General features: G+C 52.3%; 1 protein-coding gene across 1 annotated transcript in view; it reads left to right on the forward strand.

Annotated features, from left to right (window-relative positions):
* Positions 1-15,000, forward strand: part of cbfa2t2 (CBFA2/RUNX1 partner transcriptional co-repressor 2) — a gene marked incomplete at its 3' end in the record, with an annotated part of 44,266 nt that overhangs the window by 16,294 nt on the left and 12,972 nt on the right. The window contains 1 exon segment of the mRNA XM_080546079.1: positions 14,533-14,712. Within this exon segment, the coding sequence (XP_080402205.1) occupies positions 14,533-14,712 (180 nt within the window).

Here is a 15,000-nt window from a genome sequence, read left to right on the forward strand (position 1 = left end):
TGTGTGTGTGTGTGTGCGTGCGTGCGTGTGTGAGTGTGTGTGTGTGTGTGCGTCCTGAGCGTGGTGAGTGTGAGCGTGGTGAGCGTGATGAGCGTGAGTGTGTGTGTGTGTGTATGTGCGTGTGTGCGTGTGCGCGTGTGCGCTCTCTCCAGAAGCCTGTCCGAGTCTGGGGAAGCCCTGACTACTATGTGTTTAGCGTGTTGTGTTTAGCTGGATGTCAAATTGACAGCCTTATCCGATAACAATACCGCTGAAGGGAGGCTTGTTCGTCTTATTAGCAACCCAAACCTCTCTCTCTCTCTCTGTCTCTCTCTCATATATATATACATGTATATAGCGGGGGGAATCAGATTTCTCCCTTTTCTCTCTCCTCGATTCAGGTTTTTGTATCGCGCATTAAATCAGCCGGTGACTTAAGTTTAACTCAGTGAGGACGGAGCACAACAGCGCTCATTCATGGCCCTGGAGGACCCGGGACACTGGGCTGAATAGGCCCGGCAGACTGCGTTAAGGAGAGCAGACAAAACCAGCCCCAATAAAAGGCCTGAGAGAGGGGGGATATAAAACATTCTAAAGAGGTCTCTCCTGGAGGGGGGGGGGGGGGGGGGTGCTGGGGTTGGGGGGTGGGGGGTGGGGGGGGGTGGCGTTGAAGCCAAAGTAGGAGCCCCCCTACCCCCCCCTTTCTTGGCACATACTCTGTTTAGCCTGTAGGTGCCAAAGCAATTAGCTATGTTAATTACGAGGTCCTTGGGTAAATACAATAAATAGATTAGCAGTGCATTGGCTGAGAGCCACGGAGGGGGGTGTGGCCTAGCCCCGGTGACGATAGCTCCCCCCCCGCGCCCCGGCAGACGGCCCCTGGAAACAGAGCAGAGGGTCTGTGGGAAAACAGGGGAGGAGTCACAGAGAGAGAGAGATTCAGAGGAAGAGAGGGAGGTTCACACAGTGTGAGAGAGAGAGAGAGAGAGAGACACACACACAGAGTGTTAGAGAGAGAAAGAGAGAGAGCACACAGTGTGTGTGACACCGAGAGAGAGAGAGAGAGAGAGAGAACACACAGCGAAGAGAAACACAGAGAGAGAGAGAGGGAGAGGAGTAGAGCACAGAAGGAAAAAGGAGATCGAGAGAGAGAGAGAGAGCAGAGCCGAAACACACACACACACACAGAGAGAGCGCTGCCTGGATATCCCATTCCATCTGGTGGCCATCTGTGTCTCCGTGGCGATTGGGCTGCCTTCTCCCCGGAGCCGCTCACATATGTGGGAACGCTAACACATGCCTGGCATATGAGGGCCGGACACACCGAGAGAGAGAGAGGAAAGCAGGATAAGGAAGTGAAGGCTAGCAGAGGCAGAGGCAGAGACCCCTCAGCTGAACCAGGACTCTAGGACAAGCGGACTCTACTAAGGTGGAGGTAGGAAGAGACTGTAGCCCTTAATGCTGTCTGCTGCACTGTGTTCCCAAAGTGTTGTGTGTGTGTGTGTGTGTGTGCGTGTGTCTCTGTGTGCATGTGTATATGTGTATATGTGTTTCGTTGTGAGTGAATGTCCTGTGTGTAATTGAGTGTGTGTGTGTGTGTGTCTCTGTGTGCATGTGTATATATGTGTGTTTCCTTGTGCATGAGTGAATGTCTGTGTGTAATTGAGTGAGCGTTTGTGTGTGTGTGTGTGTGTGTGTGTGTGTCTGTGTGTATCTGTGTTTGTGTGTGTGTGTGTGTGTCTGTGTCTGTGTGTGTGTATGTGTGCGTGCGCGTGCTTTGTCTTATTCCCTGCGTCGCACTCCTTGTGCACAGATGGTGCATCATCCCCTCTTCCTCATCTTCCCCATCATCTCCTCATCCTTGTCTGTGGAGGGAGAGAGGATGCAGATGGCTAGCTGGGTTAGCGCTTTAGCTTAGCCCCCCGGAATACCCCGGAATACTCTCATGGCTCTTGTGTCCCGTGGTGAGGGTCAGATCAGAGCAGAGCAGGGTGATCTCAATCACGCTGCCAGTCAATCAATCAAAGCATCATTTCGGGGAGGAGGATGTTGTTTTGTTGTTTTTCCCCAGTACATACAAGCACTGTCTGTGTGTATGTTTGTGTGTGTGTGTGTGTGTGTGTGTGTGTGTGTGTGTGCGTGTGTGTATGTGTGTGTGTGTGTGTGTGTGTGTTTCTCAGTCTCTCAGGAGTAAATGACTGGAGGTAGTATTTAAAGCGTGTCTCTGTTGCCCTGCGCTGAGGGTGTGTGTTCATTTGAACTGTGGTCATGGTGTGTGTGTGTGTGTGTTCATATGTCTACTTCAAGCTGTTTCACGCGGCCCAACGTGAAGGTAGAGCCACTCGGGACCCGGTGTCGATACACGACACAACTACGGGAGGGAAAGTAAACGTACTTCCCCACAAAACACACTTTGGACTAACGTTGATTACGTCTGACACGGAGTCCACCCACCCGCATGTGTGTGTGTGTGTGTGTGGATATGGCAGACAGCTATTCTAGATACCTATGACTGTGTGTGTGTGTTTGTGTGTGTGTGTGTGTCTCAAGGCGTTTGGTGTTATGGCGACAGGAGGGGGAGGAGGGTTCTTCCATTACAGAACCAACGTGTGTTTGTGTTCCCTCGGGTCGCTGACATGAGGAGAGAGCGAACAGAGGGAGGGAGGGAGATGGAGAGGGTGAGAGAAAGAAAGAGGGTGAGAGAGAGAGAGAGAGACTGGGAGGGTGACAGACAGAAAGAGAGAGGGAGAGTGTGTGTGTGTGTGTCCTGGCCAGTGTCAGGCCCCTAGGTCCTGGTTCCTGGTCTGTAGAGATAGGGGGGGGGGGGGGGAGGCTGGACAAGCTCAGACTAGAGACTCGCGCCTGGACGGCTGGACATCGTCACACTCCTGACAGCAGGAGCCGTGTGTGTGTGTGTGTGTGTGTGTGTGTGTGTGTGTGTATGTCTGTGCGTGTGTGAGTGCCTGTGCGTGAGCGAGAGTGTGTGTGTGTGTATAAACAGCGGCCCTCCGCCGAGTCTCCCCGGTAGACATTCTGTCTACACTGTAATTTTGTAGGTTTTCAAAACAATTCGTCAATGTCTTTTTTTTTGCGTTTTGTCCTTTATCATAGGCGAGTTCGTAGTGTTTTGATATTATTCTAAAGTGATCGGCTCTATACGCTCAGGATGGGGCGCTTACACGCTTACGGTGTCTTATTTACAATTGTGTTGATGATTATTGATGAACGTCCAGGTCCGACACGAACCGAGAAGTCCTCGTCTGGTCGAGTCATGACGACGGTGACCTACCGTCCATTCCATCCCCCGAAGTTAGAATCCTTCAAAATCCTTCTTTTCTCTCCGAATATTTACTCTCTACCCTCCTCGTTTCCCCTCCCTCGCTGTTTGTGGTCCACGCACACGCACACGCACGCACGCACACACACACACGCACACACGCACACACGCACACATACACACACACACACGCACACACACACACACACACACACACACACACACACACACACACACACACAGGAGCGGAGCAGCTGCTTCAAACGTTGGAAGCAGGAAGCCCTCCATTAGTTCCAGTGGCTAGGGCTGTGATATCTGCCCAGGGGTGTGTGTGTGTGTGTGTGTGTGTGTTAGCCGTGGGGTGGGAGGCATTGAGTGTGTGTGTGTGTGTGTGTGTGTGTGTGTTAGCCGTGGGGTGGGAGGCATTGAGTGTGTGTGCGTGTGTGTGTGTGACTGTGTGTGTGTGTGTGTTAGCCGTGGGGTGGGAGGCATTGAGTGTGTGTGTGTGTTAGCCGTGGCGTGGGAGGCATTGAGTGTGTGTGTGTGTGTGTGTGTGTGTTTCGGGAAGTTGAGTGCCCTGTCACCGTGTGATCAGAAGTGCCCTGGATCACAACGATTTGCTCTCTAAACGACCGTTTTATCGCCAGCGACCCGGCTGTGTGGGTGTGTGTGAGTGTGTGTGAGTGGTGTGTGAATGAGTCCATTGTGGCCTCTCCCCCCCCATTGAAGCTGTATGAGGGCCCCCCCCCCCCTCCTCCATAAGTGCCAGAGTCACAGAGGTCTGTCCAGCCTATGGTCCAGGGTAATGCCTTGTGGCCCTGCTCGCTGACCCAGAAACAGGAGCCTTTGTCGGGGTTACTGCCCTGACTGGAGAGACACAGGGAGAGAGACACACTGACAGCACTAAATACCCTCTCTTTCGGGGGGCGGGGGGGGGGGGCCCTCATGAACGTCCTTCCTTTGGGTTCAGTTTCAAAATCGAGCGCCATAGGTCTGTGTTCACTTCATTCAGTGTGTGTGTGTGTGTGTGTGTGGGAGTGATATGCGAGTTCATGAGTGCCTGTCTTATCCTCTTAGTGGGCGTAGCGGCGTGGTTTTGGGTGGAGATGTCTCTCTTTCCCCGTGTCTGTGGGGAACGCAGAGCGGGGAGGAGGCTGGTGGAGGTAGAGGCCGTCCGTCCGTTCCTCCGATTTCGACCTCCGCCAGCCTCCCCTTGTCGAATCGGAACCCTGCAGAGGACCCCACCACTCTCCCTCTCTCTCTCTCTCTCTCTCTCTCTCTCTCTCTCTCTCTCTCTATCTCTCTCTCTCTTTCCCTCTCTCTCTCGGTGATCTATCTATCATCCCTGACCTTCAGGGGGGGGAATGTTAGTGTTGGCTCGGTCCTATCTCTCAGGGGTCCAACACAAACACCTCTCTCTCCCTCTCTCTCTCCTCCTATGTTGTCCCCCCTCTCTCTTTACCCCTCTCTGTACTCTCTCTGGGCCTCTTCCCTCTCCTCTCTCTCTCTCTCTCTCTCTCTCTCTCTCTCTCTCTCTCTCTCTCTCTCTTCTCTCCCCAGTTCATAGTACCCCCTCTCTTCAGGGCCTCACTCCTTCTCTTTCTCATACGTCTCTCTCTCTCTCTGCTCAATTCTCTCCATTTCTCCTCCTCCCCCTCTCTCTCAGACGTAGTGTCTCACCTTTTAGGTTTCACATTCCATTCCTGAGAGAGAGAAGAGATGAGAGAGAGAGAGAGAGAGAGAGAGAGAGAGAGAGAGAGAGAGAGAGTGAGAGAGAGGAGAGAGAGAGAGAGAGAGAGACAGGAGTGTCATTAAAAAGAGGAGACAAATAAACTCTCCAGTCAGTGGATCTATTTTCCTCTCTGGTGCTGCGATGTCAGATTGTCTGTTTACCCCTCCTAAGCTGCTTTATTATCTGTGACGCTACATAGAGTTACACATCCCTGTCTGCCTATCTCCCCACCCCCCCCCCCCCCCATACACCACAATAATACACTCATCAAGACACACACATACTCGTGCACGGACCCACACACACACACACACAAACATCCCCCACCAAACAAACACACACACACACCTCCCCCCACCCCACACTCATTTTCTCCATTGTTCTGAGCGCACAGCTGGTCTCTTTGTTGTCCTTATCTGTGCCTCTCAGAGGCTGATGATGGTGGTGGTGGTAAGCTCAGAGCTCAGAGCATCAACACACAAACACACACCCAGGGTCCCCATTTGCATGTGCAAGAACCGGTCGAATTGGGGCAAAAAAAAGTCAGCCATCTTTACCGTAATATGTCTAATAGACACAACGACACACGATCCAATGGAAGTTTTCAATACTGCTACATCTACCAGGCTACGCAATGCATCTTTCCAGGATTACACAATGCCAGACTTTTTTTACAATGATGGAATCGTTGCGGTTTTCTCCAAACCATTGTTAACGTCAAGCTACGGTATAAATCATGCTGTAGAGTATTCTGAGTTGTACGGTATTTTTTGGGTTCGTTCTACTCAGCACTATTTGCTTCTAGTCCCTTCCTTGTCCTCCCCCGGTCTTCTAGGATCACCCAAATCCCCACGAATTGTGTTGCTTCGACTAAAACAGAGGCCAGAATTCAATGCGCCGATCAGAAAACGTGACTAAAGGGTGTCATATTTGATGCAGCTATGTTTAATGAAACGGTGTCATTGTTGTGTTGTTTTGTTCCAATGCTATCACGTGTACCATACCATTTTCAGGCTACCATAACTAGTTACACAAGGCCTTCTATCGTTGACATACCACAGCCGTGATGTCGGCTAAAATAAGATCCATTCTCCCCTCATCCTCTTCTACCACCATACATGGTCCAGAATTCCAAAAATGTCGAAAGTTCCCCCAAGGGGGTATAACCGTAACCCTGCCTGCTTTTTCACAGTAAAAAAGCATAGACATCCATCATTTTATTGAGACAGTTTCAAACTTTCTTCCGCGCTGTCAAAGTGCAAGTATTTCGCCGACATAATCTCGCCTCGTGAAAACCGAAGCTTTAGTTTTTAATGCGTTCAACATGGCCTGTGGCTCGGGGAACATCTGGGACGGAATGACCTCGTCTTTTGAGCTTCGGCGGTGCCGTTCAAAAATGTATCGCACCTGGTTCTCGAAACGAGTCCTACCAGTCCTCCGCGGTTTTCCTAATGTCTGAATGGTCCGTATCCAGTTTTATGATGGCGCTGATATTGTCATAAGCCCCCCGAGGTTGCCACTATTTTCTCTTTCTCCCTCCCTCCCTCTCCCTCTCCTTCTCTCTCTGTCGGTGTCGGACATGAGAAACTAGCGTTTTCGAAGGCCGTGGGTTAAGTGGATTGTCAGGAGGAGGCGGTTAACGGATAGGTCTCGGTCCCTCTGACCCTCTCGAGACACCGACCAGCCCCCCCCCCCCCCCCGCGTCCTCCGCACTCGTGATTAACGAGTTTTCGAGTTGTTGTTTTTTCAGAAAAAAACAAGATACAACACAGAGTGTAATTGGTGTGTGTGTGTGTGTGTAATCGTGCTGGAGGTGGTTTTTCACGGCGGGTTAAAGAGACATCATGACGGTTGGTGGACGGCAGTGATTGATGAGCAGCAAATCAATGAAACCATGGAGAGGTGAGAGAGGCTGTAACCTTATAGGCACATCATCTACATGGCTGGGGGGGGGAGAGGGAGAGAGCACCTCTGAAGGAGTGTGAGAGAGTTTGCTGGGGGAGAGAGAGAGAGCTGGGAGAGAGAGAGAGAGTTTGCTGGGGGAGAGAAACAAAGGTTTGTCTGGATAATGTCCAGGCAGGAGAAAGGGTGTGAAGAACAGTCACTGTTACAGGAGGAGGTCATTTATCTATTGTGTGTGTGCGTGCGTGTGCGCGCTCTGGTCAAAGGTGTGCACAGGTGTGTGTGTGTGTGTGTGTGTGTGTGTGCCTGTGTGTGTGTGTGTGTGCCTGTGTGTGTCCAATAAAGGTTTTCCTCTTCGTTGACCTGACTGACCTCACACCTGGTACATGCCACTCCCTCTCCCCTGGTGCACACGCACACACACACACACACACACACGCACACACACACACACACACACACACACACACACACACACACACACCCCTCCAGCTCCCACTTGTGAGTGACCCAGCTGTACTGTGTGTGTGACGCAGGTGTGTGTGCCACTCTGGATGACGCACTCAGTCTCCAAAGTGACAATGGAGGCATGGAACAATTGTGTGTGTGTGTGTGTGTGTGTGCGTGTGTCTCTGTCTGTATCACAGTGTGTGCCAGTGAGTGTGTGGATATATTACACTGTTTTAAAAAACACAGTGTATCTAAAAGCAGTCTGGAAGGAAAGACCCTCTTCGCATTGGGTCACATCTTGTGAGAAATGCGCGATACAAATACAATTTCGATTTGATTTGTTGACGTTGTGTTTTAGAATGTACTTCTTCCCTATGCGCGAAGACACTGCTTTCTTTTATATGTCTGTAGCGAACCAGAGCAATACCTATCACATGACCTCCCTGACCTTCGACCTCACGTCCATGTGGAAATCATACCAAATCCCCCCCTCGCTCAATCGGTCAGTATTTACGAGGCTACGACTCTCCACATTGCCCAGTCCCTGCTTTTCCCATTTAACCGCACATATTTTATCTGGGCCACGCTTTATAGCAGGCGTCTGTTCATTGTACAGTCTCTTTCTCTCTCTCTCTCTCTCTCCCTCTCCCTCTGTCTGTCATTCTGTGCCAGTAAGTGCTATTCCATCCCCGGGATCATTTCTTTTTACGGGCAGCAGCGGTCAGGACAGCTGTTAGCGTTTTAGTAATTATCGCTGAGTGACGAGGTGGGAGAGGAGAGGAGAGGACAGGGGAGCGCACCCCTCCTCCCCGGTCCGTCAGGAAAACCCTTCCCCCTCCTCCTTCCTCTCCTCTCTCTACTCTCTCTCTCTCTCTCAGACGTCTCTCCGGGTCTTGGAGAGAAAATGTGACTGGTCTGCCTAGCCGACACATCTGTTACCTACGCACACACACACACACACACACACACTGGTACACGCGGGCACACACACACACACACACACACACACTGGTACACGCGGGCACACACACACATGCTGGTACGTGGGCACACACACACAAACACACACACATGCTGGTACGCAGGCACACACACAAACACACAAACACACACACACACCGTGTGTGTGTGTGTGTGTGTGTTGGCGGCGAGCCAGCTCTGCAGTCTGCAGGCAGGAGGGGCCAGCGAGAGCCAAGACAAACAGCCTGGGAGTTTGTCTTACGTTTCTAATGAGACCAAGTGAAAACAGTATTTTCTTCTGCCTGTCTCTCTCTCTCTCTCTCTCCCCCCCTCCCTCCCTCACCCTCGGTGGCGCCTCAAATGCCTAGACTCATTTCTCTTCCATGTCGGAGCTTGTCGAAACAGCTCTTTGGAAGTCTCCCTCTCTGTAACTTGTCAGCCGGGGCTGTTTATCGTATGGTTTTGGGAGTGGAGACCCCTTCCCCCCTCCCCCTCCTGCACCCCTCCAGATAACCCCTAGGACCTGTACCCTCTCCTGTAGCAACTAAAGGAGCCTTTAACACCCCCCCCCCCACAATTGATTGTCCACCAGGGAGGGATGCGTTCCTATTGGAGCAGCAGTTGTCGTCGCCGGACGGCGCGCTATAAATAAAGCTTATTCAAATGAGACGGAGAGAGAGAGAGAGAGAGAGAGAAAGAGAGAGAGAGAGGAGCGTGTGCCTCCTCTTTAGCCGGAAAACTGACACCACACGCGCACACACACACACAGAAATACACACGCACACGCACACACACACGCACACACACACACACACACACACACATACACACACACGCAGCCCTCATATAGGGCCCAGGCTTTATTTACCCAGTTGTCTTGGGGGAGTTGTTCAAACCTGTTGCTTAGCTGTGAGGCCACGGGGATGGCTCTGTGTGTGTGTGTGTGTGTGTGTGTGTGTGTGTGTGTGTGTGGGAGGGAGGGGAGGCAGAGGAACAGATGTGTGCTGTATTGTCAGTGCGTGTGGACAGGCAGGGACCAGGTGCAGGCTTTGTTTCCAGCCTTAAGTCCACTCTCACCATGCTGCATTCACTGCCTCGTGTCCTACCCCCCCCCCCCCCCTCCTCCTCCCCCAGGCTCCCTCCCTCCCTCCCTCCCTCCTTCTCTCCGCAGCCTTGGGAGCAGTATTGTCTGCCTTGGCTGGGCCGCCTCTGTTGCTCCGCTCTTCTCTCCCCTCCCCTCCCCTACTCTCCTCTCCTCTCCTCTCCTCTCCTCTCCTCTCCTCTCCTCTCCTCTCCTCTCCCTTCTCCTCCCCTCCTCTCTTCTCCTCTCCTCCTCTCTTCTCCTCTCCTCCTCTCTTCTCCTCTCCTCTATGTGTGTGTCACAGGTGACTGTTGGGAGGTCCCAGCTGGCTGGCTCTTGGCCGATTAGATCCATATGGTAGAGAGGAGGGGGGTGGGGGGGGGCACTGCTGCTGCTACAGGACTGATAGCTTAACCCTTCTGTGTCCTTGGTTCTGGGGGGTTGGGGGGGGGGGGGGTGGCGGCTCCTCATTCCTCTCTCTCTTCCCTCCCCCCCCTCCTCTCTCCCCCCCCTCCCTCGCTGGGGTGTTTTGTTAGTCAGTCTTTTGTTCTAATGTCCTTCAGTGCTATCTGCATATTCAGAGCCTGACTACGGAAGCCCTCTCCTTCTCTGATGGAAATGTGTCTTTCTTGAACACAACCCACGCCGGAGCGCTCATTTAGGAGCTCACTCTCACTCTCTCTCTCTGGCTTCTTAAACAACAAGGTTGGTCTTTTTCCTGTTTGTATTCAAAGACGTGGAGGTCGGTTATTGTTGGTTGTTGTTGTTGTTGTTGTTGCGTGTGTGTCTGTGTGTATGCGTGCATGTTTGTGTGTGTTCACTCCGGTGTGTGCGTGTTGCATCCTAGTGTGGGTGTGCGTGCGTGCGTGTCTGCGTGCATGTGCGTGTGTGTGTGTGTCTGTGTGCTTTTAGGCGTGCGTGTGTGTTCTGAGTTGCCATGGTTGCCCTCTGACTGAGCTGTCAGACGGAGCAGTGATAAGAAAGAAAGACGCTCTGCGTTATCTCTCCTCTCACATCATCCAACATGGCCGCCTGTCTCTCCCCTGACCAGCCCCGCATTCCAGCCCGGGTCAAACACGGCACGCCAGGTCAAACACTGTCAAGTATCTGAGGTGTGTTTTGATTCCGCCGGAATTTGGGAGTTTTTTTGTGTTTTTTTTTTTTAAAGCCAAACTAAATCAAGTGCAGCTGAAGAATTGGAAGGTTTTTGAGTTGAAAAACTACAAACAAAAGACTGAAAACTGCAAAAAACAGCAAAAGTTGTGATTTCATCACCATCAGGGTTCCATAAGGTTTCATTCACCACGGTCACGATTGACACCTGGGGCTAATTAAAGGAGCGACACCCTTGTCAAAGACGGTCGTCAGCCGTTCATGCTTATCAGCTTGTCATTAGTCATTTCCCTCGATGACAAACGTGTCTTTGTGTGGAAAACAATATCCGCTAATCAGCTAATCAAACAAAGGCTCTGTTGTTTCAAACCTCCTTTTGAAGAAGAAGCAGATGAAAGAAGGAGATATTTCAAGAGGTATTTCACCAAGGGGGGTTTGTGTGGTTATGCTGTGTATCAGCAAGCACATCATTGAGAGTCTCAACTGCTTTATCCACTCATTCCCTTTATAAACAAGGCAACCTGTATTGTATCTAGACGCGCGCTCGCTGAGGTAAACAGACATTTGTCGATGTCGTTCGACATAGTGACATCATGTGAATGATTTTGGAGTCTTACTCTGTAACCGTGGTGACCCCTGCGGCGTTGGGTGCGTAGGGTGTCAGGTCTAGACGTTTTAGAAGGGTGTCCTTTGTTACGGCCTCTCTCAGTCCTCTGACAGGGTGACAGGTGGCAGTCAGGGCAGCCAGACAATGTTCCCTCCGTCTCCTGGTCTGAATCAACATTCACCTGTAAACAAAAGCTGGCTCCTTTAGCCAACAACACACCATTACTCTCTGTGTACTCTAGTGTGTGTGTGTGTCTGTGTGTCTGTGTGTGTGTGTGTGTGTGTTTTTGTAGTTGTGAATGTGTGTGTGTGTGTGTGTTCTTGTTTTTGTGGTTGTGAATGTGTGTGTGTGTTCTTGTTTTTGTGGTTGTGAGTGTGTGTGTGTGTTCTTGTTGTTGTGAGTGTGCGTGCGTGTGCGTTTTGTGCGGTCCTGGGCGTGCTCGCTGAGGTAGCATCTGTGTAGGGGTCCCAGGTGCTCTCGTCTAATGGAGTCGTCTAAATGTGGCTCCTCGTTGAGAGGCAGAGTGACTCCCCCTGGGTCTGCTGCTACCTCCACACGTGACATCTTCACCTCTGTCCTCCCACTCTCCTCTCCTCTCCTCCTCTCCTCTCCTCTCCTCCTCTCCTCTCCTCCTCTCCTCTCCTCTCCTCCTCTCCTCTCATCTCCTCCTCTCCTCTCATCTCCTCCTCTCCTCTCCTCTCCTCTCCTCCTCTCTCCTCTCCTCTCCTCTCCTCTCCTCTCCTCTCCTCATCTCCTCCTCTCCTCTCCTCCACCCTAGATCTCAGAGACACACCGACATTATAGGGGACAAAACATCACGAGTCGTGTCATCGAGTGTTTTCGACGTCACCTAACGTGTACGCGACTCTGTGTATGTTTTCATGACGTTTACCCACCCATCAGGGGGTCGAAACCAACGTAGGATTTTAGGAGTTGAGCTGTTTTTACATGATATCATCATGATAACATGAGACAATCTTATTGCATGTCCCTTACAATTCATCAATGTGAATTCATCTATGTGTCCCGGGTATTTGGGACTAAAATAATGACTTAATGAGCTGACTCAACTCGTTACTCTGACAGTGTTTGTCAACCGCTAGAGAGCTGTAGAGAGCTGTAGAGAGCTGCGTCTAGATGCTGTTGACGTGGAGGAGGGGGGTTATTATTAAACTGCACTGTGTTTTGCGTATGATAAGGCCATATGTCTCATGGATTATGGTATTGAGACGTCATCGTAATTTCCTGGCCATACGGAGTGTGTGTGTGTGTGTGTGTGTGTGCGCGCGGAGACTTGGAACCTGTATATGTGTGCTGCAGGCTGCTCCCCGGCAGTGTGTGTGTGTGTGTGTGTGTGTGTGTGTGTGTGTGTGTGTGTGTTGGCACCATGTGAGTGAGCAAGAGAGAGAGAGTGAGCCGTGTGTGTGTGTGTGTGTGTGTGTGTGTGTGTGAGAGCCCTCCTTCCTGCCCCCTGCGTTGATGAACAGGTGGAAGGATGGCAGGCAAGCTACAGGATGGAGAGAGAACCACAGAGGATGAGAGAGAAGAGAGAGAGAGAAGGGCAGAGGATGAGAGAGAAGAGAGAGAGAGAAGGGCAGAGGACGAGAGAGAAGAGAGAGAAGAGCGGGCAGGGGAAAGTGGGGGAGAAAGGGGAGAGGATGAGGGAGGAGGGCGGAGGAGGAGAGAATGGCAGAAGGAGAAAGAAGAGGGGGTTGAAGGGCAAAGGATGAGAGAAAGGAGAGGAGAGAGAGAAGAGGAGAGAAGGAGAGGAGAGGAGAGAAGGAGAGAGGAGAGGAGAGAAGGAGAGAGGAGAGGAGAGGGGGATGAAGGGCAGAAGGAGAGGAGAGGGGGATGAAGGGCAGAAGGAGAGAGGAGAGGAGAGGAGAGGGGGATGAAGGGCAGAAGGAGAGAGGAGAGAGGAGAGGAGAGGGGGATGAAGGGCAGAAGGAGAGAGGAGAGGAGAGGGGGATGATGGATCAGGTGCAGAGAGGCTCAGGTGCAGCGGGGCCAAAGGAGCTGTCACATCACGGGGTGCAGCGGAGCAAGAGTTCATGTCCACCCAAGTGTGTGTGTGTATGTGTGTGTGTGTGTGTGTGTGTCTACGTGCTCAGTATACTGTATTTAATGTTTATCTGCCCCAGAAACATATTTCAAACAGGACACACACACACACACACACACACACACACACACACACACACTGTGAGTCCTTCAGGTGTTCTCTCTACAGCATTCCTTAGCGAAGCCACCGTTAGCACGCTAAGCTAACACTCCTCTCCACGAGCTACATCCCTGCCTCCCTCCGCCTCTCCCACAGCAGTGAACGCCAACGCCATAGGAACCCCCCCCTCCCCGCCACTAGAACCATGGAGCTCCAGTGAACCTAAGCCTCCCTGACCCCCTTTGACCCCGAACCCCATTTTTCTGCGTCTGATCCTCTCCATAATGGAGACACGACGCCGGCTTCACGGCTCGGCCGGAACAAAGACGTCCCTCTGATCCACGACCCCCCCCCCCCCCCTCCTCTGTTTCTCTCTCTATCTCTCTCTCTCTCTCTGTTTCTCTCTCTCTCTCTCTGTTTCTCTCCATCTCTCTCTCTGTTTCTCTCCCTCTCCCTCTCTCTCTCTCTCTCTCTGTCTGTTTCTCTCCCTCTCTCTCTCTCTCTGTCTGTTTCTCTCCCCCCTCTCTCTCTCCCTCTCTCTGGTGGGTCTATTCAGAGCCCCCCCCCCCCCCAACAAGCATATTGAGTAGTATGCGTTTAACAGTGAAAAAGCTTTTGGCCGTGTCTTGTTAGTAAAAGCGTGAAATAGCCCCGGGTCTCTTTTGGCCGCCACCCCCCCCCACCCACCCCCCTCCAGGCTCAATGACGGGCCTTTCTTCTCCCCCCAACAATGGGCTTCTTCATCAGCACTTCTGCCGCTCCTCCTGAGGAGCCCCCTCTCCTGAACAGGGCTGGAGGCCAGGGCACCAGACATCTGGTCCACCAACGGGAGGGGGGGGGGGGGGGGGAGAGGAGGGTCCTTGAACAATGCCGAGGCTAGGACCCCAAGCCTGTGTGCTGAGAGTGGAGAATTGAGCTGAGTGAAGCTTGGGTGGCTCTTTTTTTGTTTTGTAATGCGTGGTGGCGCTCTCTCTCTCTCTCTCTCTCTCTCTCTCTCTCTCTCTCTCTCTCTCTCTCTCTCTCTCTCTCTCTCTCTCTCTCTCTCTTTCTCTCCATTTTCCTCCCTCCCCCCTCTCTCTCTCTCTCTGTTGCCCCATTTCTCTTCTCTCCCTTCTTCTTCTTCTCTCTCACTCCGCTTTTGTTGTGTAACCGCTAACGACCCGAAATGTATGTTTTATATTTAGTCCTGTTTTGGCTGTTGGTTTTTGACCATGTTCCATCTCTCTCCTTCCTTCCCTCCCTCCCTCCCTCCCTCGTTTGTTTTCTCCAGACAGTAGAGAGAAGAAGAGTCCTGCCATGCCCGGTTCCCCTGGCGCTGTTAAGACTCACCACCCCAGAGCAGCGCCCCCTAGCAGCAGCAGCAGCAGCAGCGGCGCCGGCCTCGCCATGCCGCCCCTGCCCTCCGTCAACCCCACCGGGCCCCGGCCCGCCTCCTTCTCCTCCACCTCACGTAAGCCTTTCTCCCTCCCTCCCTCCCTCGCTCGCTCCCTCCCTCGCTCGCTCCCTCCCTCCCTCGCTCCCTCCCTCCCTCCCGACACACCCGGAAACCCCCCCACAACTTTATCGCTAACAAACATCGACGACGACGAAGAATCCGTCCGTCCAAAAAGCCCAAAACAAAGGGAATGTCGTAGTTGTTGTTCTGAATCTTTTCCGAAACCTCCCCCCCTTCACCACATGCGGCTCATTCATATCCTCCTCCTCTTCCTCCCCCCCCCCCCCCCTCCTCCTTTTCCCC

The sequence above is a fragment of the Nansenia antarctica genome (genome assembly GCF_963989245.1).
Source record: "Nansenia antarctica genome assembly, chromosome: 15".
Lineage (NCBI taxonomy): Eukaryota > Metazoa > Chordata > Actinopteri > Argentiniformes > Microstomatidae > Nansenia > Nansenia antarctica.